We start from the raw sequence: 27730 nt of genomic DNA, 5'->3' as shown, positions 1-27730 counted from the left end.
ATAGAGGTTGGTAGGTAAGTAGAGATAGGTAGGTAGAGATAGATAGGTAGGTAGAGGTAGGTAAGTAGAGATAGGTAGGTAGGTAGGTAGAGATAGGTGGGTAGAGGTAGGTGGGTGGATTTAGGTAAAGGTAGGTAGGTATAGGTAGGTAAGTAGAGATAGGTAGGTAGGTAGAGGTAGGTGGGTGGATTTAGGTAAAGGTAGGTATAGGTAGGTAATAGTAGGTAGAGATAGGTGGGTAGAAGTAGGTAGGTAGGTAGAGGTAGGTGGGTGGATTTAGGTAAAGGTAGGTAGGTATAGGTAGGTAAGTAGAAATAGGTAGGTAGGTAGAGGTAGGTGGGTGGATTTAGGTAAAGGTAGGTAGGTATAGGTAGGTAATAGTAGGTAGAGATAGGTAGGTAAGTAGAGATAGATAGGTTGGTAAAGGTAGGTGGGTGGATTTAAGTATAGGTAGGTAGGTATGGTAGGTAAGTAGAGGTAGGTAAGTAGAGATAGATAGGTTGGTAAAGGTAGGTGGGTGGATTTAAGTAGCGGTAGGCAGGTAGGTAGGTATAGTTAAGTAGATAGAGATTGATAGGTGGGTAGAGGTAGGTGGGTGGATTTAGGTAGAGGTAGGTAGGTAGAGGTAGGTAAGTAGAGATAGGTAGGTAGGTAGAGGTAGGTGGGTGGATTTAAGTAGAGGTAGGCAGGTAGGTGGGTGGATTTAAGTAGAGGTAGGCAGGTAGGTAGGTATAGTTAAGTAGATATAGGTAGGTAGGTAGAGGTAGGTGGGTGGATTTAAGTATAAGTAGATAGGTATAGTTAGGTAAGTAGAGATAGATAGGTTGTTAGAGGTAGGTGGGTGGATTTAGGTAGAGGTAGGTAGGTAGAGGTATGTAAGTAGAGATAGGTAGGCAGGTAGGTAGGTATAGTTAAGTAGATAGAGATAGGTAGGTAGGTAGGTAGGTAGAGGTAAGATTTGTAGAAGTAGATAAAGATAGGTAAATAAGTAGGAGTAGGTTAAAGTAGATAGAGATAGGTAGGAAGAGGTAGGTAGGTGGAGATAGGTAGGTAGGTGGGTGGATTTAAGTAGAGGTAGGCAGGTATAGTTAAATAGATAGAGGTAGGCAGGTAGGTAGGTATAGTTAAGTAGATAGAGATAGATAGGTAGGTAGAGGTAAGGTTTGTAGAAGTAGATAGAGATAGGTAAATAGGTAGGAGTAGGTAAAAGTAGATAGAGATAGGTAGGAAGAGGTATGTAGGTGGAGATAGGTAGGTAGGTATAGTTAGGTAGATAGAAATAGGTAGGTAGGTGGGTAGAGGTAAGTTTTGTAGATGTGGATAGAGATAAATAGTGAGAGGTAAGTAAGTCGAGATAGGAAGAGGTATGTAGGTGGAGATAGGTGGGTAGGTAGGTAGCGATAGCTAAAACTCATGGCTTACTATGAGCACAAGGCAACAAAATGCAGTTTGGATCACCTGAAGTGTAAACAGCAGCTTTGTGCAAAAAAAATGCCTGCAGAGGTCAGAATTGCCAGTTATTGTCTGTATAGACACCCGGCCTGATGGTATCAGATCTGAGATTTTAACTTGTGTGTTTTATATGCATTGACTGGACGCTGTAAGTTTTACAGTTATTGGTTTGCTGTTGAATAATGACAATAAGCCCACAGATCTGCTGGTATAGGACTGAAGCGGTATGGACTCTGGTGATCATCAGCGGTACATCGTTTTTATACAATATCAATAAGTGTACGGTCTCAGATCTCTGACTCAGCACTATCATACCTGACTGCTCGTCCTGTTGCTATGGAAACGATAACATATCGAGACGAACAACAGGCGCGCCGTTAACATCAGTCGACGCCGTCCGACCAATCGGAGCGACGAGCTCTGGACTGAGAAATGAAAAGTGCGGTGGCGTTTCCTGTTTCATCTTCAGGTGCACAGTTACTGACGCGCCACCCACACCCGGCGGTACACGCGCTATTGATTAGAGCGTGGGGATGAAATCCCAGTCCCGCGTGATGTATCGATCTGACTGGTGCCCCATTCATAATGTCTGACATCATAATGAGGGACACATGCTCGGGAAATAAAGCGTGTTCCCTGATTATGTTTGGACGAGGTTAATGATACAAATCTTATTAAAACAGACGTGGAATGAATTTTTGCATCCGCGATCATTTATTCAGTGTATTAATGTCGGGTTTATATTGTTTATCATTTTTGTGTAGCATTTTATTCATCACCAATCAGAATAACAGGAGGAACAAAACAAACATGAAAAAAAACTGATCAGCCATAACATTAAAATCACCTCCTTGTTTCTACACTCACTGTCCATTTTATCAGCTCCACTTACCATATAGAAGCACTTTGTAGTTCTACAATTACTGACTGTAGTCCATCTGTTTCTCTACATCCTTTGTTAGCCCCCTTTCATGCTGTTCTTCAATGGTCAGGACCCCCACAGGACCACCACAGAGCAGGTATTATTTAGGTGGTGGATCATTCTCAGCACTGCAGTGACACTGACATGGTGGTGGTGTGTTAGTGTGTGTTGTGCTGGTATGAGTGGATCAGACACAGCAGCGCTGCTGGAGTTTTTAAACACCTCACTGTCACTGCTGGACTGAGAATAATCCACCAACCAAAAATATCCAGCCAACAGTGCCCTCGTGGGCAGCGTCCTCTGACCACTGATGAATGTCTAGAAGATGACCGACTCAAACAGCAGCAATAGATGAGCGATCGTCTCTGACTTTACATCTACAAGGTGGACCAACTAGGTAGGAGTGTCTAATAGAGTGGACAGTGAGTGGACACGGTATTTAAAAACTCCAGCAGCGCTGCTTTGTCTGATCCACTCATACCAGCACAACACACACTAACACACCACCACCATGTCAGTGTCACTGCAGTGCTGAGAATGATCCACCACCTAAATAATACCTGCTCTGTGGTGGTCCTGTGGGGTTCCTGACCATTGAAGAACAGCATGAAAGGGGGGTAACAAAGCATGTAGAGAAACAGATGGACTACAGTCAGTAATTGTAGAACTACAAAGTGCTTCTATATGGTAAGTGGAGCTGATAACATGGACAGTGAGTGTAGAAACAAGGAGGTGGTTTTAATGTTATGCCTGATAAGTCTAATATTGATTGTTTTGCAGATTAATCTGTTTGTTAACAGGTTAACGTTTCACTACAAGACGTGTGGTTACAGCTGCACTGCCAATAGTGTTTAATCACTATTTTTACGTTTTGTGCTCAGTAGAATACATTTTAAATCAATTTTTTAAGTCTACTGGACACCGAGCACTGCACAGTATGTTGACACTACAGCCATGCACTAATTTGCTATACCAGAGATGTCTAAACTACGGCCTGTGGGCCATTTGCGGCTCAATTCCGTTTTTGAAACGGCTCACGTGGTATTTTAGAAGTAAAATGAAAGTCGGCCCGCTATTAAATTTGTTTGTTTATTAGGATTTTAACGTCATGTTTTACACTTTGGTTACATTTATGACAGGAACAGTAGTTACTCATTACACAAGATTCATCAGTTCACAAGATTATATCAAACACAGTCGTGGACAATTTAGTGTCTCCAATTCACCTCACATTAGGTGAGACCGGAGCTCCTGGAGGAAACCCGCACAGACACGGGGAGAACATGCAAACTCTTGCTTGTTTGGTATTGACCAAATACTTATTTTCCACCATAATTTACAAATAATATCTTTAAAAATCCTACAATGGGATTTCCTGGATTTTTTTTTCTCATTTTGTCTCTCATAGTTGAAGTGTAACTATGATGAAAATTACAGACCTCTCTCATCTTTCTAAGTAGGAGAACCTGCACAATCAGTGGCTGACTAAATACTTTTTGACCCCACTGTATATATATATATATATATATACGTATATATATACTGTATATACAGTGTATCACAAAAGTGAGTACACCCCTCACATTTCTGCAGATATTTAAGTATATCTTTTCATGGGACAACACTGACAAAATGACACTTTGACACAATGAAAAGTAGTCTGTGTGCAGCTTATATAACAGTGTAAATTTATTCTTCCCTCAAAATAACTCAATATACAGCCATTAATGTCTAAACCACCGGCAACAAAAGTGAGTACACCCCTTAGTGAAAGTTCCTGAAGTGTCAATATTTTGTGTGGCCATCATTATTTCCCAGAACTGCCTTAACTCTCCTGGGCATGGAGTTTACCAGAGCTTCACAGGTTGCCACTGGAATGCTTTTCCACTCCTCCATGACGACATCACGGAGCTGGCGGATATTCGAGACTTTGCGCTCCTCCACCTTCCGCTTGAGGATGCCCCAAAGATGTTCTATTGGGTTTAGGTTTGGAGACATGCTTGGCCAGTCCATCACCTTTACCCTCAGCCTCTTCAATAAAGCAGTGGTCGTCTTAGAGGTGTGTTTGGGGTCATTATCATGCTGGAACACTGCCCTGCGACCCAGTTTCCGGAGGGAGGGGATCATGCTCTGCTTCAGTATTTCACAGTACATATTGGAGTTCATGTGTCCCTCAATGAAATGTAACTCCCCAACACCTGCTGCACTCATGCAGCCCCAGACCATGGCATTCCCACCACCATGCTTGACTGTAGGCATGACACACTTATCTTTGTACTCCTCACCTGATTGCCGCCACACATGCTTGAGACCATCTGAACCAAACAAATTAATCTTGGTCTCATCAGACCATAGGACATGGTTCCAGTAATCCATGTCCTTTGTTGACATGTCTTCAGCAAACTGTTTGCGGGCTTTCTTGTGTAGAGACTTCAGAAGAGGCTTCCTTCTGGGGTGACAGCCATGCAGACCAATTTGATGTAGTGTGCGGCGTATGGTCTGAGCACTGACAGGCTGACCCCCCACCTTTTCAATCTCTGCAGCAATGCTGACAGCACTCCTGCGCCTATCTTTCAAAGACAGCAGTTGGATGTGACGCTGAGCACGTGCACTCAGCTTCTTTGGACGACCAACTCGAGGTCTGTTCTGAGTGGACCCTGCTCTTTTAAAACGCTGGATGATCTTGGCCACTGTGCTGCAGCCCAGTTTCAGGGTGTTGGCAATCTTCTTGTAGCCTTGGCCATCTTCATGTAGCGCAACAATTCGTCTTTTAGGATCCTCAGAGAGTTCTTTGCCATGAGGTGCCATGTTGGAACTTTCAGTGACCAGTATGAGAGAGTGTGAGAGCTGTACTACTAAATTGAACACACCTGCTCCCTATGCACACCTGAGACCTAGTAACACTAACAAATCACATGACATTTTGGAGGGAAAATGACAAGCAGTGCTCAATTTGGACATTTAGGGGTGTAGTCTCTTAGGGGTGTACTCACTTTTGTTGCCGGTGGTTTAGACATTAATGGCTGTATATTGAGTTATTTTAAGGGAAGAATAAATTTACACTGTTATATAAGCTGCACACAGACTACTTTTCATTGTGTCAAAGTGTCATTTTGTCAGTGTTGTCCCATGAAAAGATATACTTAAATATCTGCAGAAATGTGAGGGGTGTACTCACTTTTGTGATACACTGTATATATATATATATATATATATATATAGGTCCTTCTCAAAAAATTAGCATATTGTGATAAAGTTCATTATTTTCCATAATGTAATGATAAAAATTAAACTTTCATATATTTTAGATTCATTGCACACCAACTGAAATATTTCAGGTCTTTTATTGTTTTAATACTGATGATTTTGGCATACAGCTCATGAAAACCCAAAATTCCTATCTCAAAAAATTAGCATATCATGAAAAGGTTCTCTAAACGAGCTATTAACCTAATCATCTGAATCAACGAATTAACTCTAAACACCTGCAAAAGATTCCTGAGGCTTTTAAAATCTCCCAGCCTGGTTCATTACTCAAAACTGCAATCATGGGTAAGACTGCCGACCTGACTGCTGTCCAGAAGGCCATCATTGACACCCTCAAGCAAGAGGGTAAGACACAGAAAGAAATTTCTGAACGAATAGGCTGTTCCCAGAGTGCTGTATCAAGGCACCTCAGTGGGAAGTCTGTGGGAAGGAAAAAGTGTGGCAGAAAACGCTGCACAACGAGAAGAGGTGACCGGACCCTGAGGAAGATTGTGGAGAAGGGCCGATTCCAGACCTTGGGGGACCTGCGGAAGCAGTGGACTGAGTCTGGAGTAGAAACATCCAGAGCCACCGTGCACAGGCGTGTGCAGGAAATGGGCTACAGGTGCCGCATTCCCCAGGTCAAGCCACTTTTGAACCAGAAACAGCGGCAGAAGCGCCTGACCTGGGCTACAGAGAAGCAGCACTGGACTGTTGCTCAGTGGTCCAAAGTACTGTTTTCGGATGAAAGCAAATTTTGCATGTCATTCAGAAATCAAGGTGCCAGAGTCTGGAGGAAGACTGGGGAGAAGGAAATGCCAAAATGCCTGAAGTCCAGTGTCAAGTACCCACAGTCAGTGATGGTCTGGGGTGCCATGTCAGCTGCTGGTGTTGGTCCACTGTGTTTTATCAAGGGCAGGGTCAATGCAGCTAGCTATCAGGAGATTTTGGAGCACTTCATGCTTCCATCTGCTGAAAAGCTTTATGGAGATGAAGATTTCACTTTTCAGCACGACCTGGCACCTGCTCACAGTGCCAAAACCACTGGTGAATGGTTTACTGACCATGGTATTACTGTGCTCAATTGGCCTGCCAACTCTCCTGACCTGAACCCCATAGAGAATCTGTGGGATATTGTGAAGAGAAATTTGAGAGACACAAGACCCAACACTCTGGATGAGCTTAAGGCCGCTATCGAAGCATCCTGGGCCTCCATAACACCTCAGCAGTGCCACAGGCTGATTGCCTCCATGCCACGCCGCATTGAAGCAGTCATTTCTGCAAAAGGATTCCCGACGAAGTACTGAGTGCATAACTGAACATAATTATTTGAAGGTTGACTTTTTTTGTATTAAAAACACTTTTCTTTTATTGGTCGGATGAAATATGCTAATTTTTTGAGATAGGAATTTTGGGTTTTCATGAGCTGTATGCCAAAATCATCAGTATTAAAACAATAAAAGACCTGAAATATTTCAGTTGGTGTGCAATGAATCTAAAATATATGAAAGTTTAATTTTTATCATTACATTATGGAAAATAATGAACTTTATCACAATATGCTAATTTTTTTAGAATAACCTATATATATATATATATATATATATATATATATATATATATATATATATATATATATATACGTATATACAGTGTATCACATAAGTGAGTACACCCCTCACATTTCTGCAAATATTTTATTATATCTTTTCATGGGACAACACTATAGAAATAAAACTTGGATATAACTTAGAGTAGTCAGTGTACAACTTGTATAGCAGTGTAGATTTACTGTCTTCTGAAAATAACTCAACACACAGCCATTAATGTCTAAATGGCTGGCAACATAAGTGAGTACACCCCACAGTGAACATGTCCAAATTGTGCCCAAAGTGTCAATATTTTGTGTGACCACCATTATTATCCAGCACTGCCTTAACCCTCCTGGGCATGGAATTCACCAGAGCTGCACAGGTTGCTACTGGAATCCTCTTCCACTCCTCCATGATGACATCACGGAGCTGGTGGATGTTAGACACCTTGAACTCCTCCACCTTCCACTTGAGGATGCGCCACAGGTGCTCAATTGGGTTTAGTCCATCACCTTTACCTTCAGCTTCCTCAGCAAGGCAGTTGTCATCTTGGAGGTTGTGTTTGGGGTCGTTATCCTGTTGGAAAACTGCCATGAGGCCCAGTTTTCAAAGGGAGGGGATCATGCTCTGTTTCAGAATGTCACAGTACATGTTGGAATTCATGTTTCCCTCAATGAACTGCAGCTCCCCAGTGCCAGCAACACTCATGCAGCCCAAGACCATGATGCTACCACCACCATGCTTGACTGTAGGCAAGATACAGTTGTCTTGGTACTTCTCACCAGGGCGCCGCCACACATGCTGGACACCATCTGAGCCAAACAAGTTTATCTTGGTCTCGTCAGACCACAGGGCATTCCAGTAATCCATGTTCTTGGATTGCTTGTCTTCAGCAAACTGTTTGCGGGCTTTCTTGTGCGTCAGCTTCCTTCTGGGATGACGACCATGCAGACCGAGTTGATGCAGTGTGCGGCGTATGGTCTGAGCACTGACAGGCTGACCTCCCACGTCTTCAACCTCTGCAGCAATGCTGGCAGCACTCATGTGTCTATTTTTTAAAGCCAACCACTGGATATGACGCTGAACACGTGGACTCAACTTCTTTGGTCGACCCTGGCGAAGCCTGTTCCGAGTGGAACCTGTCCTGGAAAACCGCTGTATGACCTTGGCCACCATGCTGTAGCTCAGTTTCAGGGTGTTAGCAATCTTCTTATAGCCCAGGCCATCTTTGTGGAGAGCAACAATTCTATTTCTCACATCCTCAGAGAGTTCTTTGCCATGAGGTGCCATGTTGAATATCCAGTGGCCAGTATGAGAGAATTGTACCCAAAACACCAAATTTAACAGCCCTGCTCCCCATTTACACCTGGGACCTTGACACATGACACCAGGAAGGGACAACGACACATTTGGGCACAATTTGGACATGTTCACTGTGGGGTGTACTCACTTATGTTGCCAGCTATTTAGACATTAATGGCTGTGTGTTGAGTTATTTTCAGAAGACAGTAAATCTACACTGCTATACAAGCTGTACACTGACTACTCTAAGTTATATCCAAGTTTCATGTCTATAGTGTTGTCCCATGAAAAGATATAATGAAATATTTGCAGAAATGTGAGGGGTGTACTCACTTTTGTGATACACTGTATGTATATAAATGTCACACGTAACTAATGTTGCTGACTTTTGTTGTCCACAAGTCATTTTCGAGTCTGAGTCATTTGAAACGAGTCCGAGTCGAGTCTGAAGTCGCTGTGTGTGGAACTTACGTGAGGCCAGACTCGAGTCCCCATCTCTGGTCAGTGGTATCCTAGATGATAAAGCTTCGAGTTGTTAGCTGTGCCATGCAGCCACTGTTGGGCCCTCGAGCGAGGCCCTTAACCCTCTCGGCTCCAGGGGTTATTCTGTAAATCAAGCTAAGCCGTATAACATCCGTGTGTGTGTTCTGTTTCTCTTCTACACATTCTGCAGCAGGGCTTGATTAAGCGCCGTCAAACATCATTAGCGCTCGCTTTAGCCTGGTCGCTGCGCCAATCTGTTTCTTTTGTACGTTTTCCACTTGAGGAGCGAGGGTCAATACCCGATCCGCAGAAACGCAGGCACTTGTTCCGACCGTGCTTGGATAAATCCTCGAACAGACCTGGATTTACAGCCGGAGGTTTAGAGAAACGTCAGCCATCTTTTTGTTTGTTTGTTGTAAACAAGGTGTTTAAGTGGAGTCGGTTTCTTGTGTCAGAATGCTAAATGCTAAACAGCGGAAGGAAAACGCCACCAGAGCGCTAGTTAGTCACAAAGCATTAAAGTTACAGGTCAGACCTAAATGCTTTACCCCACAGTAACGAGGTCCAGGAACTGAGTTCTGCTGTGTGGGGCGTTTTACTGAACCTAGAGGGAAGCTTTCCGATCAATTGGAAAATACTCACTCATGCAGGGGGTGCTGGAGCCTATTCCAGCTCTTCAATGGGCGCAAGGCACACAGTAACAACCTGGAAGGGGCACCAGTCTATGGCAGGGCAGACACACACACACACACACATACACACACATTCACCTATAGAGCAATTTAGTGTCTCCAATTAACTTGACTGCATGTTTTTGGACTGTGGGAGGAAACCGGAGCTCCCGGAGGAAACCCACACGGACACGGGGAGATAATGCAAACTCCACAGAGAAAGGACCCGGACCGCCCCGCCTGGGGATCGAACCCAGGACCTTCTTGCTGTGAGGCGACAGTGCTACCCACCGAGCCACTGTGCCACCCAGAATATAAATCAACATTTGTATTATATACATACATCCATACATACATTATTATTATATTTCTGTGCTAACTAGGCATGAAGCTTTCAGCCTTTATTTTTTATGTATATTTTTAACTAATGTTTTATATAACAATATTTCCTTTTTCTTCCAATTTAGCATAGCCAGTTAGTCTTCCGCCTCTGGAGAACCTAGTCGCTTTTGAGGAGGGTATATCTACTGGTCAAATGCTCTTACTTTGGTGGCTTGGCACATTATGCCAGTCTCACGTACGGAGAGTCACACACTGATCTCCACGTTCCTCTACTTTTGTACAGACATCTTGGGCTACTAACCAGGGTCCTTACACAGCTCTGAAGACCCTGCCCACTTTTTTTAGTCATGTCTTTTCTCACCCAGCAGACTAGTGGCCAGTTTTGTCTACTGCAGGCAATGCCAATTGCGCCTGCTAGGGTTCTTTTTGAGGAGGGGGGTATATTTGCTTGACATACGCTCCCTTTGTCGTGCACAGTCCAACGACCCCTGCTACTTCGGTGGATTTGCACATGAGGCCGGTCTTGCACATGGAGACTCACACGCTGATGGCAGACCGGTGGCCAGTTGTGCCCGCTAGGGGTGCCCAGCCGCTGAGATTAAAACTCGGAGAGCTCAGAATTCCAGTGCTGGTGCGCCACCTTTAAAATTGTGGAAATATTTTCATATTTTCTATTAATATATTTTATGCATTTTCTCCCAATTTAGCGTAGTCAATTTGTCTTCCGCTGCTGGTGGATCCCTGATTTTTTTGCAGTCGAAGAGGGTATATTGCTGCTCACGCCTCCTCCGACTCGCACGCAGCCCTTAACGAAACCCTTTTCCACCCATGCACTCTGCACAGGCGCCTATATCCGCCAATCAGGGTCCTTACACAGCGTTTGAAGACCCCGCCCACTCATATTCCGGTCACCCCTCCCTGCAGGCACTGCCAATTATATCCACTAGATGGCGCCCAGCCATATAAAAAATATAATATAAACAATCAGTTAAACTCTACACCCTCAAAGTCATGAAAACAACACCATAATCTTTATAAAGTCTTTTCATGAATTCCTATAAAGACACAAACTGACCCCCACTTTGACTTTTTAAAGATGGAACCTTTTATTCAACCACGATAATAGCAATAGCAGCTGACATGGCGTTAAGAACCTAACAAACATGGGCGCCCATTTGGCGCAACAAGATTTTACGCTAGCACACCAGTGCTGGGATTCTAAACTCCCCGAGTTTGAAACTCAGCACTGCTGCGGGTCGGCTAGTGGCCATAATTGGCTATTAGGTCTGTTGGGTGGGTCTTCGATGCTGTGTAAGATCTCTGGCTGGTACCTTGAGGCGTCTGTACAGAAAGTGGAGGAGCTCGGAAATCAGGGCGTGGCTCTCCACTCACAAATTCACCAAAAGTGTGTTTTACTGAACCTAGAGGGAAGCGTTCAGATCAATTAGAATATACACCGATCAGCCATAACCACCTCCTTGTTTCTACACTCACTGTCCATTTTATCAGCTCCACTTACCATATAGAAGCACTTTGTAGTTCTACAATTACTGACTGTAGTTTATCTATTTCTCTGCATGCTTTGTTAGCCCCCTTTCATGCTATTGGGCAGCGTCCTTTGACCACTGAAACAGCAGCAATAGATGAGCGATCGTCTAGGTAGAACTGCTGTGTCTGATCCACTCATACCAGCACAACACACACTAACACACCACCACCATGTCAGTGTCACTGCAGTGCTGAGAATGATCCACCACCTAAATAATACCTGCTCTGTGGGGGTCCTGACCATTGAAGAATAGGGTGAAAACAGGTTAAAAAAGTATGTAGAGAAACAGATGGACTAACCAGGGTCCTTACACAGCGTTGAAGGCGCTTTAATTCTGGTCTTTTTCCACCCAGCAGACAGTTGTGCCTCTTAGGGGCGCCCGGTCGACCGGTAGCAGAGTCGCTATTCGAATAAGAAGGGTTGGTGCTCGTCACGCGTCGGAAGGAGAGTGAGGCCGGCAAAATTACCCTCCTCGGACACGACTGGAGTCTTCATCAGCGGAAGACTAATTAAATACGCTAAACCGTGAGAAAAGCAAAAGAAAAACCCTAACAAACAAACAGTGTATTTGCTTTTATGTTCCACCAGTCCCCTGGAAAATTAAAACAGATTCTAGTTGGTGTAACCCTGGAGAAGTTCACACGTTCCTCTAAGTGAGCGTGTTATTACCTCTTGCAGTTTACCTAAAAGATCCGCTGAGAGAATACAGCGATTTATCCGCAGCGCATTATGTGAAAATGGATAAGTAATGCAGTCCATAACACATGATCTAACCTGCATTTTTATTGTTCCAATATGTAGTTCACGTGGCGCTTTAACTACATTTTATTAGGTGTGAAATTAAAGAATTAATAGGATGATGTCTGCCGTGGCGCTGAGCCAGACATTTCATTTAGCCGGAGATGTAGGTGGCCGACACTCAGCGGGGGGGAAGCAGGCTGGAGAGAACATCCACCAGCACTTACCTAGCTCGGTCTGAAACGGGCTTTCATCCAGCCTACCGGGAAAATATGAAAAGACAAAGCTTCATGTGTCGGCGCATCGCCTGCGGGACGCTAATTGAGGTGGGAAGCTGTTAGCCGGCTTTGCTAAAGGATGAAATCAAACGGGAAGGAAGGAAAACAGAACAGAGAGAGATGATGTAAAGCTCCGGCGGGACGCTCGGGCGGAACAGATTTATTTAGATGTGAAGCTAATCCATTAGAATATTGTAGATGAAAGCTGGGAGGGACCGAGCCGTGCCAAATTTCTACCAGAGTGGATTCAATCAAATGTCTGGGCTCATCGCTGAGCTGCACAAACACGCTCAGACGACAGCGAGTGCGCCAAGACCGCCGTGTTTTATATGTACCAGTGTACAGCACGCTTATTCAGCAGTGTGAGAGCCGCCCAGCCTTTAACCCAGCGCTTATGGGTAGAACCTGATCAGGATTAAGCTGATTTTGAGTTTGATATTAGTTATAGTGAACCGTTTAGGTTTAGGTTTTAGATTTTTTTTGTATCCATACCAAGCGTGATGTATTTCATGTAGTAATTTTTGGAGACATCATTGTACATAATAAGGGTCTTACTAAATTTACAAGTCATTAAATGACACTCATAAATTAAACGATAGATTAAATAGAAGCTACAAAACACAGCACAGCTACCTTAATAAATGAATGTAAACCTAGAACATCCAGCGATGGTGCAAGGCTTCATGTTCTGTCTCAAATACAAAAATTTGCCCGTGTTTTAACCCCCACCCCACCCCCGTGTCTGTTTGTTTGTTTATTAGGATTTTAACGTCATGTTTTACACTTTGGTTACATTCATGACAGGAACGGTAGTTACTCATTACACAAGGTTATATCAAACACAGTCATGGACAATTAAGTATCCTCAGTTTACCTCACTTGCACGTCTTTGGACTGTGGGAGGAAACCAGAGCTCCGGAGGAAACCCACGCGGACACGGGGAGAACATGCAAACTCCACACAGAAAGGACTCGGACCGCCCCACCTGGGGATCAAAACCAGGACCTTCTTGCTGTGAGGCGACAGTGCCCCCCCGCGTCCACAGAATCGATTGTAACAGGAGTTACCCGATTCGTGTTTTTAACTGCTTTACACTTCGACATCTTGAACATTTTAAATAACCGATTGCTAACTGAATTGCCGTAGGATTGCTAGGACGCCTCATAGTGCCAATTAACCAGTAAACGTGAGACACTTGAACGAATGTTCTGTTAGCCGTGATTGCTTTTGTTAGTAAGTCTGGACGCTTTCTTTCGAACCCTTGTGCGCAACGAATAAGCGGATCCAGAGCGTCTGAGCAGGGGGGTCTTGGTTCATTTCTTCATGAATTCTAGTGCGATTTGTTACAGGTATGAACACAATACAAATCAAAGGCGTTTAACTGAACCGAACGCAGGACGTGACGTCACAAGATGCGACACTAAACATGCTTCGGGAGACCAGAATGCATTATAAACAAATAAATAAGCAGAGCACAAACATGGGGCAATACACTCCAAATTATTCAGTGATAAAAGAAAGTGGGTACAACATGAAGTGTGAAGCAGTGTGGCTTGACTTTATAACATACATTTATACACCATACGTGTGTCTTAAGTCACTTTTTTTCGATTGTAAATTTGTGAGTGTGAGCGCTAAGCAAACCCGGAAAAAAGTAAAACATCGTATCAGTTTCTTGTTTGGTCCGAACCAAGGGAACCAAACTACAAGTATAAACACCCTACACTAAGGTTGTGTTCCTGTTAGAGATGCCAATTTCTTATACCCAATAACTGACCTTCATTAGTTGGCGATTAGCAATTAACCTTCAGCCTTGTGGCATCCCATTACAATATAAAATTCACAACTAATGTTGTGAACGTGACAGTGATGTAGAACAGTTAGATAAACATAAACACAGTGAACAGAAGCGGTTCATCATTCAGAAAGTAGATTTCAAGTAGCAAACAGTCCATTACAAGCACTAACTGAACACACTAATTATTATTAGTAGAGACTCAGTCGGTATATTAAAGCTCTTCCTGACGTCACTCGTGTTTTACCTTAATACTGGAACATGATGTGAAATAACATGCAGTCAGACTCCATACTGACCCTAACCAGCTTCTGTTGGTGTTTTTAATGCATAATAGTCCGGTTGTTCATGATTTAAATAATAAAAATGCATTAAAAAGTAATTCTGCACTGATTAGAATGGCACTGATTTCTCTGACGGAATCTGGCGCATGTGCACTGTGGGTGAGTTTTCATCCCGGTGGTTTGAGCTCTAGTGTGTATCGAGATCTGCAACTCAAATCAAGCCTCAGTCACTTTCTTCACCCGGGGGGTGCTGGAGCCTATCTCAGCTTTTCAATGGGCGCAAGGCGCACAGTAACACCCTGGACGGGGCGCCAGTCCATCACAGGGCAGACACACATACACACACGTTCACCTATAGGGCAATTTAGTGTCTCCAGTTAACCTGACTGCATGTTTTTGGACTGTGGGAGGAAACCGGAGCTCCCGGAGGAAACCCACGCAGACACAGGGAGAACATGCAAACTCCGCACAAGAAGGGACCCAGACCGCCCCGCCTGGGGATCGAACCCAGGACCTTCTTGCTGTGAGGCAACAGTGCTGCCCACCGTGCCACCCCTCAGTCATTTTAAATGAATTAAATTAACCTTTTTAACTGATAGCATTAATACAGTATAACACTGACTTCTCTGTCGGTTATCGGTCAACAAATTAATCACTGACACTCCTAGTTTTTGTTGAAGTAATGTTCTGTTGGAGTACAGCATTTGACCGATCACGGTTTTGCATCTAAAACGCGTCAAAACTGTAATTTTAGTTTTTTTTGTTTTAGATCTAATGGAAAGACCAGCATTTATTTGTTTGTATTAACAGAGATTCCTTAGGTATCCTATCCCATAGGGTTTTTGTCTGGTGTGCCACAAGGTTCATTTCTAGAGCACTTCTAGTTCTTCCGTTATTTGGTCACTGAACACATGAACTCAGGGTGACCCAGAAAACATGGAAGCAAATTGTGGAAGATCGATCTCAACCAGGCAAGAACAGCAGCCATGGAGTGTAAAACATGAAGAAATATTGATGAGCAAATTCAGAGGTCGCTCTCATCCAGGCGAAGCTAAGGACCGATGATGATGATGATGATGATGATGATGATGATGATGGTGGTTATACGTACCTGTATGTGTGTATCAGAACTGTTCTGAACAATGATCCTGTACACAGATGAGCAGGAAATGAGTCTCTCTCCGGTCAGGTTGTGGACTGAATATGATTAGTCCAGCTGGATCTTCTGCAGGCTGTTTTTCATTGTTTGTATGTGAAGGTCAGGGTGAAGGTCAGCTCCTCCGTTTCTGCCCCGAGTGAAACCAGCCTGTACTTTCATTCTGGATCATTCAGGTCTGTTGGAAACATCTGGGTTCAACCAGGCAGCCAGTTTTCATCCTTGAACTCTGTACATCTCTCCATGTTTACACCTTAAGCTGTTGGATGTAGCCTAAGGTCTGTTTTTTCTTCTATTCGTGGAGCTGTGGTCAGCATTTAGTTGGTCAGGAGAACACTGGTCACTTTACTGCCGGACCTAAAAGCAAAATCGTCGTTTATATTGAAGTAAGCGATCACTTCAGAGCCTCTGATTGGACAATGAGTGCATTTCTCAGGCCTGTAAGAAGACGAAGCCCATGGTCTTGGAAAAGATGTTACCGTGGATCAAAAGAGTCAAATGGGTGTGTCAGGGTAACCCAACATTTAGATCAGCAGCGATGCAACAAAGATCAGCTTTCATTCGTTATCAACTAGAGCTACGATTTCTGATGACGGGAAGAAGCACAAACGTTAATAACGTGAAGTGGGCGGAGTCACTTAATGCGACTTTATAAAGCTAAGCAATGGGTCAAAGTCCAACAGAAATTGAGCATGAGCAGAGGGGTATGTGCATTATCTCCACGCCCGTGAAGCACTACGCCCCGTTTTTGGTTACTAGATAATAGCTCCTACTAGAGATGGAAGAGAAACTCATTTTCAGACTCGATCATGAGCGATCATCAATTCGGGCAACAAGAGCCGATAAATCGCTGCCGGTCTGAACGTAGGGTTAGAAGTGAAGATCATGAAAGCGATTCACCTATCTTGCATAGCGGCCGTTGCACAAGCCTGTGGAGGTGATGTTATGATCTGGAAATGCTTCAGTTTACATTTACATTTACATTTTCGGGATTTAGCAGACGCTTTTATCCAAAGCGACTTACAGTATACTGTCTAAGCTATTGAGGGTTAAGGGCCTTGCTCAAGGGCCCGACAGCGGCAACCTGGTGGGGTTTGAAGCAGCAACCTTCTGCTTACTAGTCCAGTACCTTAACCGCTAGGATACAACTGCCCTACGATTTGCCTGGACCAGTTGGTCCAGTCTGGTCTCAGCGACTGGTTTCAGTAATATAAAGCCAGCTGACCAACTGAATGTTCTGACTGAACAGGTTATTCCATCAGTGGATTTATTATTCGCTGAAGGGATGGACAGATTCCAGAACAACAATAGCAAAATCCAACAGGCTCAGATTGACTTAACCCTTGGTGAAAATCTTTGGGGTGCGTTGGAGACACATTATGAATGAATGAATGAATGAATTATTTATTGTCATTGCACATTGTACTTGTACACTTGCACAACAAAATTGAAATACAACCCCCCCGGTGCAAGAGAACAACAACAGCAAACAATAATATCACTAAATACAAATATATATGTTTGTGTTTAACAGAGCTATGGCCCTGTTGTAAAAACTGTCTCTCAGTCTATCTGTCCTTGTTTTAATTTGCCTGTAACGTCTACCAGAGGGCAGCAGGTCAAACATCCGGTACCCTGGGTGTGTACTGACTTTTTTTAGGGTTCCCAACGATTTTCTGGGTGGTGTTGATGACCCTCTGTATTGCCTTCTTGTGTGCCGTGGTGCGGCTGGAGAACCACACAGAGATGCAATAAGTCAGCACACTCTCCACGGAGCAGCGGTAGAAAACAGTCAGCAGATCTTTCTTCAGGTTGAGCCTCCTGAGGATCCTCAGAAAGTGGAGGTGCTGCTGGGCCCTCTTCACTACCGCCGAGGTGTTAGAGCTCCATTGGAGGTCTGCGTCCATATGCACCCCCAGGAACTTGAAGCTGGGTACCCTCTCCACACACTCCCCATTAATCCAGATTGGTTGCAGATCAGACTTCCTCCTCCGGAAGTCTTCAATCAGTTCTTTAGTCTTGGAGGTTACAGAGTGGTTCAGCTCTCATGCTGCCAATACACGGTCTCGAATTCAAGACGACAAATCTCAGAGGTGATGTCTGAAGTTCCCTTCCGTGTATTTAAGTAGTGAGTTGGTTCTCCTTTACTGGCAAGACGAGTCAGAGTCAGACGCCACACAGAGGTTCAAACTAAATGAGTCTGAAGTTTATTGAGGTTTACGAGTCAGAATGAGGCTTTATGAGATCTTTAGATACACAGTACAGTACAGCAGGGCTTTTCAAACACCGGGCCAAGGGTAATAAGCCAAAAAAAAGTGGTTAAAAGCGAATTTTAACTTGCAAACGAATGCCCACTGGTGGAGGCTTTACATTACATCTCGTATACCACAGTGGGACCATTTTTATTAAATAAGTATATTTCGTCTTGTGTTTCGTTTGAATTCATTGCTTGTATCTAATAAAGTTTGATGCTGTAACTAATGAAGTTTGTGTCTAGGACTGAATATGCAGGAAGGCTAGCAGTAAACAAGAGTGTCGGTTAAAAGAAGCTAAAGAAGATATTTAGGGGTTGTTATACCCATATTCCTTAACAATTATTGTGCATAAGGTTGCAAAAATGATCACGTCAAGTCAGATCGTCTCAAAGTAACATTATAGCACTCAGGACTGACAGACCAAAAACCTCCTGTTGAGCAAACCAAGGGCGACAGTGGCAGAAAAAACTCTCTTCAAATTACAGAGAGAAACCCTGAGAGGAACCAGACTCAGCAGGGACCTAGTCTTCCTTGTGTGCCTGGAAAATAATCTAAATGAATAGAATTTACACAAACCACACACACACAAAAATAATTTAAACTGAAAGTTATAACTGGCAAAAAGAATAAACAAGCAATTGGACCGTAATGGTCAAATGCGTGTTTCTTTATTGACCTGCATTTTCTGTTTCAACAAATGTTTGGACATCCGCTGTGTTTTTCATTTGTTCTTCAATACATTTAATATAGAACATAAATTGTAATTGTGTGTTTTAAAGAATGCATGAAAACTGATTTTCACACAGAGAAATAACATCATGTTTATAGCATTTAGTGAACAGTTTTATTAAAAGTGACTTTTAATTATTTTTTAATGCAATGCATGAAATTGAGGGTTAACAGTGGCAACTTGGTGGTGAGGCTTGAACCAGAAACCTTTTGATTACTAGTCTAGTAGCTTAACCACTGAGTTACCACTGATCTGTAAAAATAAAACTGTAGGTAAACATTTCAGGCTTTGTTTCAATTTATTTAAAATAATTATCAAGAAGTGACACAAGAGGGGAAAAAACTAAAGTTTATATTCATCGTCCCACTGAGACATTAGCCAACATTTGTTTTTATTTTTCCAAATATTACTTTTAATTTAGTCGTATCCAATTACCCGATTGCATTTTGCTTTCTCTCTACTGCTGCTGGCCTCCACTCCTGACCGAGAACAGCCGAGACTTACACTACACCTAGTTCACACTACATGATTTTTGCCCTGATTTTTGCTCGCTGACTGGTCGCCGCTAGATGTGGCTGCTCGGAGGCAAATCGTTGTTTGCTCGGAGATCGAAACTCGGCTCTCAATCGCTATGTGTGAACTGTTCAACGACTCCATCCGAGCAGCTCACCAAGCGCTCGCAGACTCAAGAAAAATATCTAGCATGTTAAATATCTGGACCTGTCGCCGACTCTAAATCCTGTAGAGTGAAAGGTGTTGTGATCAGGTTGTGATTGTTGTGAACGCAAAATACAGAAGGGAAACCGGGAGGAGGAGTGTAAATACGTGGAACAGGGGCATAATATAGTTTCTATTAGAATACATCAGCACACACACAAGCTTTACAGTATTTGTGACCTTATCGTCCACGCCAAACTATAATACCAACGTTACATTGAAAATATTTATTTGACCATCTCTGCAGAACAGTACAGACGATCCCTGCTGGTCGTGTAGCCAAATCCCCTCCTTCACCCAGATTCATTTATTTTGCACATCGGCGCACAAACAACTTTAATCGTTCGCTTCTTGCTGACGTGCACTTTTGGACGGGGTATCATTAAACCCCTCGTTACTTCTCACATGTGTATTCGTCACAAAACGTAGTTTGGGAGACCAGACCGACTCGTCTGAGATTCCTCATGGTGATAGATGGTGTAGCGTGTGACCCCCTATCACCCATCAGTCGTGTAGTGTGAACTGTACAGCCATCTGAACAACTTGAAAGTTGTGTAGTGTGTAGCATAACACACACCCCCTCTGACGTGTGTGCAGTAGCCGACCGCTTCTTTTTACCTGCACGAGGTGGGTTCATATGGGGCTCGGTCTCGCTTATGGAGAGTCACGCACTGATCTTAGAAACCTCATTCATCACCATTTAAAGCACCTGTGTAGTTTGTAAATAGAAAGACATTTAGAATTTGACGCCTGCCTGCAACAATTTTCAAAAATTTGGGATGGGGGCAAAATACAAGTGAAAAGTTTAAAGTTCCACAATAAAGCTGGTAGAGTTGAGGTGAAAACAGGCCATCGATTAGCCAAAACTGGAGCCAAAAATCAATGCACAGATCTGATTGTCTATAGAGGGGTCTTGTTTTAAATATATATACAACACGTGTTTATTGTTTATAACATCTGATCCAGAGTCTAGTTTCTACTGAATAACAGTGAATAAAACATCACTTCCTCAGATTCAAACCCACTCTCTGGATGCTTCTCTCTCTCTCTCTCTCTCTCTCTCTCTCTCTCTCTCTCTGTAGAATATCCTGGCCCTGAACCCCCGGGTGAAGAGTCACGCTGCGCTCTACTCCACCGCAGCCAAGAAAGCCGAGAAGAAGCACTGGAAGCGAAACCCTGATCGAGGCTGCGAGGTGAGCGCTTCACCTCTAACCTTTCATCTCAGACTCCTAGCAGGTCCGGTTCAGTGGAGACTCCGGGCCGGTTTTCTTTGAGCCGGGCCTCATCTGGTTGGGTCATGTGACGTTACTGTTCTGTAACTTTAATCGCTCGTTCTGATACGACCACAGCTGCTCACCAACATGAGACCACCATGAACTGGTGGACACACACATTCTCTCTCTCTCACACACACACACACACTCAAACACATACACACACATACACGGACCCTAAAACAAACACGCATACAGACACACACAACTAACACCCCCAACTACACACACTCAAAACCAACACCCTCAAACCAACCACACACACATAGACACATACACAGACACACACTCACACACATCCCCCAAACACACACACACACAGACACACACAACCAACATCCCCCAACTACACACATACACACAATCACACACATACACAACACCCCCCAACTCCACACACACACAGACACACAACCAACACCAATCAACAACACACACACACACTCACACATACATCCAACACCCCAACACACACAAACATACACACACACACAACCAACACCCTCCCAACTACATACACACACAACCAACAATCCCCAAACCAACCAATCACATACACACACAACATCCCTAACTACACACACACACACACACACAACTAACACCCCCAAACACACATCAACTATAAAATCACATTAAAAAACCTTAAAACAGCAGATCAATAGATGCATCGTTTGAACACACACACACCCTCGTTAACAGCAGTGCTACAGTCAGAGGAACAAATGAGCATACACACACCAACCCCCACCCAACTACACACACACACACACACACACACACTCCCAGTCTCTCTCCCAAACAATTATCTTAGAATTCCAGGCACATGCTGTTAAAGACTCAGAAATATCTCCTCAGTCCAGTGTGCAGCTGAAGTGTTTGTTTTTTGGCGGGTGTCCACAGCGCTCGTCTGTCCTTTAAGGGAACCGAGACTTTAGCTTGTTTGATGTCGACACAAAACAAGATGGAGGTGTTTTGTAGGAGAGATTATCTTCCTCTCGCTCTAGTGTTGCTGAGGAAAATCGACTACTTTATCCCCCTCAAATCAATCAGAACCAGATCAGGAAGCTCCTGTCATTCATAAATAAACTGTCCTGCCCTCTCTCATTAACCCGGGGCATCAGGTGCACTGTATGTTTGAGTGGGCAGTGATAACTACAGACGCTCCTCGGATTACGATGGATCGTTTTACGATATTCTGACTTTAATACACATAAACACGTTTAGCAGAAACATTTTTGTGAATTTGGAATTTTGATTTTTTTACTGGCTGAGTGAGATTACTGAGCCGAGCAGTGGTCGCTAATATATACACTGATCAGCCATAACATTAAAACCACCTCCTTGTTTCTACACTCACTGTCCATTTTATCAGCTCCACTTACCATATAGAAGCACTTTGTAGTTCTACAATTACTGACTGTAGTCCATCTGTTTCTGTACATACTTTTTTAGCCTGCTTTCAGGTATTATTTAGGTGGTGGATCATTCTCAGCACTGCAGTGACACTGACATGGTGGTGGTGTGTTAGTGTGTGTTGTGCTGGTATGAGTGGAGGTTTTAAATACCGTGTCCACTCTATTAGACAGTCCTACCTAGAGACGATCGCTCATCTATTGCTGCTGTTTGAGTCGGTCGTCTTCTAGACCTTCATCAGTGGTCACAGGATGCTGCCCATGGGGCGCTGTTGGCTCGGTATATTCTTGGTTGGTGGACTATTCTCAGTCCAGCAGTGACAGTGAGATGTTTAAAAACTACATCAGCGCTGCTGTGTGTGATCCACTCACACCAGCACATTGCGGTGCGAGGCTTCATGCTTGAAAATATGTTTTGACCCCAGAATGTCCACAGAATTGGTTGTTAGTTTTCCAAACTCAGTTACCCGAGTCGTGTTTTTAGCTGCTTTACACTTCGACATCTTGGACATTTTGACTAAGCGATTGCTAACTGAATTGCCGTAGGATTGCAAGTGTAAGAGACTTTTCTGTGCTGTAGTGTACTGAAAATGTTTAATGTGTGTGTTACGTATTAAGTGCATTTTGTTCCCTTTGGTGATTCCATAATCAGTGTAAAAGCGTGTGATCATCTCTGTGCTGCGCCTCAAAAGAAGGAGCCAGTAAAGTATTCTGCTCCCGATAGTTTGCCCATGTATGTTTATTTCTTTTTTCTATAAACTCAGCAAACTCTAAAGATGCTCGATTACACTAGGACGCCTCATAGTGCAGATTAACCAGTAAACGTGAGGCACTTGAACACTACACAAATGAAAAATGTTTAATCGCTTAAAACAAACTTTAAAGTTTGCATTTCACAGCAAATTGCATATTACACTGGAAAAGGCTCGTTTCATTATGGATGCCCTCTTGTATATAACTTGTATCCAAAGTGACTTACAGTACTGTGACAAAGGGTTAAGGACCTTGCTCAAGGGTCCAGCAGTGGCAACCTTTACCAGCGTAAATATCATGCGTGCAGTGGTGGTTGCTAGTGTGGGAATAGTTGGATATGTCTAATTTTAAAGAAAAAGGGAGGAAAATGCTGTATTTTGTCTTAAATCTATACATGTTATGATTTTGCTGTATCAGGGTGTAAAGGTTTTATAGAAACACTCACTTAAAACCTCATAAAGCCACTAAATTATTAGTCTGAAAAGTACTGCAAAAGGTGGTGCAGCAGTGTTATGCACTACCCCATCACTGCAGAGGCCTGGGTTTGAATCTCAGCGGAGCCACAGATGCTAAAAACATAAATCATGCCCTCTCGGTGTGAATAAGAGTGAATTTACAGCATTGTAGATGAAGCTCTTACCCTTCCATAACATTTTGTGCAGTGCACATGCTTTTTCAATGCCTGGATATTTATAAATCTCAGAAAACGTGGAGAAAACGTCAGAAAGAAGATATGTGTTCTCATTTTCAGTAGCTTTGTGAACACGCAGTAAAACAGAGATTATTGCTCGGCGAGTATTATTTTTCATGCTCTGCATTTCGTCGTGTCGATGCACCCGCCGAGTCTTTCATCGGAACGCCGACGATAAGACGCTTTCCCCCGTATTGATCAAGCCGGAGCAGATTTATCCTCTTCGTAAAGAAAAAGCAATGACCGTTTTATTGATGCTTAAAATAAGTTTTGTTGGGCCCAGAAGCCGCGGTCGTAATTGCTCTGTGGAATCTCCCGGACGCTAGAGGGGCTGTAAACTTTATTTTATAGGGAATCTATGAACACCGACTGTCCACAGATTCCAAATGAGTTCTGGTGAAATATGGCAGCTGTAGCCGGCTGTTATCTTTGTCTGTCAGGGCTCAGGTGTTTAGGATTTTTCACTCCTTTTTTTGCCTCGGGGGCGCGTCGTCGGCGAAGGTAATTTTGCCACATTTTCCCCTTCACGTCATCCTTTACAAAGCTCAGTCTGAGGTAACGTCGTTAGCTGACTGAAGGCATTCACATGAGAAGCGACAAACTGCCGTTTTGTTTAGCGCTCAGCTTGAAGGTGAGAATATGAGACGAATTTGCATTTGTGTGGAATAACCATCAAATCCAGTCTGAAAGCTCCACATGTATCTGTGTTTATCTGGATTTTCCTCCCTGTTTCACTTTTAAACTTGTGTTACCGCTCGAGGTTCTGAGAAATTGTGAGAATCAGCTTTTCCGAGACTAGACGTGCCCTTGTTTTGGAATATAACACCAGCGTTTACTGTCGGGTTAGTTTTAAATCTTTCTGTATGGTCTAATCCTATTTTCTTATTTTAGTCTCCAGTTGCATCATGATCCCTAAACTGCAAGTGCTCAAAGACAAGTGGGGTCAGGCAGGGGTCAGAAATAGGCATGAGGTCGAAATCTCTCCCAGCTAAACCCCTGTAGTGTTCACCGTTTATCTTGGGGCAAGTGTCTGAATGTCAGAATCAGGGACAGGGAGACTGGTAGGGGCGGCACGGTGGCTAAGTGGGTAGCACTGTCAGCTCACAGCAAGAAGGTCCTGAGTTCTCCTGAACTCCTGAGTGGAGTTTGCATGTTCTCCCCGTGTCTGCGTGGGTTTCCTCCGGGTGCTCCGGTTTCCTCCCACAGTCCAAAGACGTGCAATTGAGGTAAACTGGAGATACAAAATTGTCCATGACTGTGTTTGATATAACCTTGTGAACTGATGAACCTTGTGTAATGAGTAACTACCGTTCATGTCATGAATGTAACCAAAGTGTAAAACATGACGTTAAAATCCTAATAAACAAACAAACAACAGGGAGACTGGTAAGATCTACAGTTGAAATTTCAACACAGTGACCTGAAGCATACAACCAAAACAACACTGTAATGAATTTGAGGCGGGTCCATGTATGTCCCAGCAAAAGTTCAGACTATGGGTGTGTTCGAAAACCTTGTGAGCTACCTTGCTGTCTACTGCCTACATAGGCAGCTGCTTAAGTAGAGAGGATTCTAATAAGTCATCGAACTTACTACTTATACAGCGATTCCATCAGTTTTCACTTACTAAGCTAACACAGTTAGCCTCATGCCGTTCAAACCAATGGGATGAGGTGGCGCAACATGCTAGCACGCCAGATAACGTCTCCCTCCGTGTACCGAAAACAGTTAAACTGTCCCTGACGAGCCCGAATTTACAAATAAACGACGCTCGTGCACCTTTATACACATTAAACATCAATGAGAATTTATTTACATGTGAACAGAACTCCGTTGGTTGCTCTGCATTCGTCCACTATATTTGTCATTTTTTTGTGAGAAGAGTCGTGCCGCATTGAATGCTGGGATTGGCTTCAGCACTGAGGAAGTTATTCAGTCAGATTATCACTCAGAATTAAGGCGCCTCAGTAGGAGCATTTTAAGGAATCTAAGAATTTAGACACGCCCTCTTCTCAGGAGTGTAGCATGACGTAAAATGAGTCTATGTAGAGAGATGACTGGGTTTTTGAACACACCCAATAATCCCATTTAACATTGGTAGAGAGACCTGAAGATTGTGACATACAGCTGCATTTCATAGAGTGTGAGAGGTTCTGTCATGAAAAATGGGATAAACTGCCTAAATCCAATTGAGTGAAGCTTGTAAAGACGTATTTGAGAGGACGTAGAAGCCAAATTATTGTATGAAGGGGCTGAACACTTCTATGCTTCGTCAAGGTTGCTGGTTCAAGCCCCACCACTGCCAGGTTACTGCTGTTGGGCCTTTGAGAAAGGCCCTTAACCCTTAACTGCCACAGTACTGTAAGTCGCTTTGGATAAAAGCTTCTGCTAAATGCAGAAAATGTAAACGTAATGTAAATATTTAAAATCAAATCAGCCACGTCTGAGGGTTTTCGGGTTTGTTTTTCCATCCACTGTATAACCGTGACTATTTTTTTTGGCCTGGCGCCGGACAGGGGACGCTGATAATTAGTAAGTGAAATGGTGAGCGGGCGCAGGCATTACTTTTCCTCTAACTACCTGGCATGATTACATGCCACTTCATCAGCCCGGGCATTGATCGCCTCTGCCTGATCCGGTGCCAGCCTGCTGATTTGAACAGGATATAAAGAAGGGAAGGAGGGTGCTTGGCACGGCGGGGGATGGAATAAGGTGCTGGTGTTTCGGCTAGTGATCGATGGGTTTTATCAGCTGGAACACACAGATAGCCTACACCCCCCCCCCCGTTTCCCTATAATCCCGTACACTCCCTCCCCACTACTCCCCACTCGTAGGATTTTGGATCAGCTCTGAGGATTACACCAGCGACGTCCCCGCGTCAGCCATGGAGACGGAGGGGAGGGAGATTACATGAATAACGTTACGCTTTAATGTTAACACAAAGCTTTAATAAGTCTTTTTTGCTCTCAGCACATTTCCACGCTTCTTAATGTACAGAGAAACACACAAATCTTTCTTTTTTCTGCCAGCTCAGCTGCCTGGCGTGGCTCTGCCAGCCAAATAATAATCTAAGTAGCTTTTACTCATAATGGCTGATTTGACTCTGTCATGAGCTCTTATTAAAAAGATTTTCTTATGCCATCAGCCATACAGAAGCACTTTGTAGTTCTACAATTACTGACTGTAGTCCATCTGTTTCTCTGCATGCTTTGTTACCCCCTTTCACCCTGTTCTTCAATGGTCAGGACCCCCACAGGACCACTACAGAGCAGGTATTATTTAGGTGATGGATCATTCTCCGCACTGCAGTGACACTGACATGGTGGTGGTGTGTTAGTGTGTGTTGTGCTGGTATGAGTGGATCAGACACAGCAGCGCTGCTGGAGTTTTTAAACACCTCACTGTCACTGCTGGACTGAGAATAGTCCACCAACCGAAAACATCCAGCCAACAGCGCCCCGTGGGCAGCGTCCAGTGACCACTGATGAAGGTCTAGAAGATGACCGACTCAAACAGCAGCAATAGATGAGCGATCGTCTCTGACCTTACATCTACAAGGTGGACCGACTAGGTAGGAGTGTCTAATATAGTGGACAGTGAGTGGACACAGTATTTAAAAACTCCAGCAGCGCTGCTGTGTCTGATCCACTCATACCAGCACAACACACACTAACACACCACCACCATGTCAGTGGTGGTCTTGGGAGAGTCCTGACCATTGAAGAACAGCATGAAAGGGAGCTAACAAAGTATACAGAGAAACAGATGGACTACAGTCAGTAATTGTAGAACTACAAAGTGCTTCTATATGGTAAGTGAAGCTGATAAAATGGACAGAACAAGGAGGTGGTTTTAATGTTATGGTTGACCGGTGTATATCTACAGCCATTTTTTTGTCTTTTCTTTAGTACCCGGTAGGGCTGGGCGGTATGAGCAAAAATTTGTATCACAGTATTTTTTAAGATTCTGGCGGTTTCACGGTTTATCACAGCATGTTTTATTTTTTGTATAACTATGACTTCAAAGTCTGCTGTCATAAGTACTTTCACCATGTAAATAATAAAGGTTTTGAGTACTATAAGGTT

General features: G+C 43.6%; 1 protein-coding gene across 2 annotated transcripts in view; it reads left to right on the top strand.

Annotated features, from left to right (window-relative positions):
• Window positions 1–27730, top strand: part of dpyda.1 (dihydropyrimidine dehydrogenase a, tandem duplicate 1) — a 358262-nt gene that overhangs the window by 31560 nt on the left and 298972 nt on the right. For both annotated transcript variants that reach the window (XM_062991432.1, XM_062991433.1), the window contains exon 3: window positions 20595–20705. In XM_062991432.1, coding sequence (XP_062847502.1) covers window positions 20595–20705 — 111 coding nt within the window. The remainder of the gene's footprint in view (window positions 1–20594; window positions 20706–27730) is intronic.

Source organism: Trichomycterus rosablanca, chromosome 3 (assembly GCF_030014385.1).
Source record: "Trichomycterus rosablanca isolate fTriRos1 chromosome 3, fTriRos1.hap1, whole genome shotgun sequence".
NCBI classification, from domain to species: domain Eukaryota; kingdom Metazoa; phylum Chordata; class Actinopteri; order Siluriformes; family Trichomycteridae; genus Trichomycterus; species Trichomycterus rosablanca.
The sequence above is the reverse complement of the archived record's forward strand: the minus strand, read 5'-3'. Positions and strand labels throughout refer to the sequence as shown.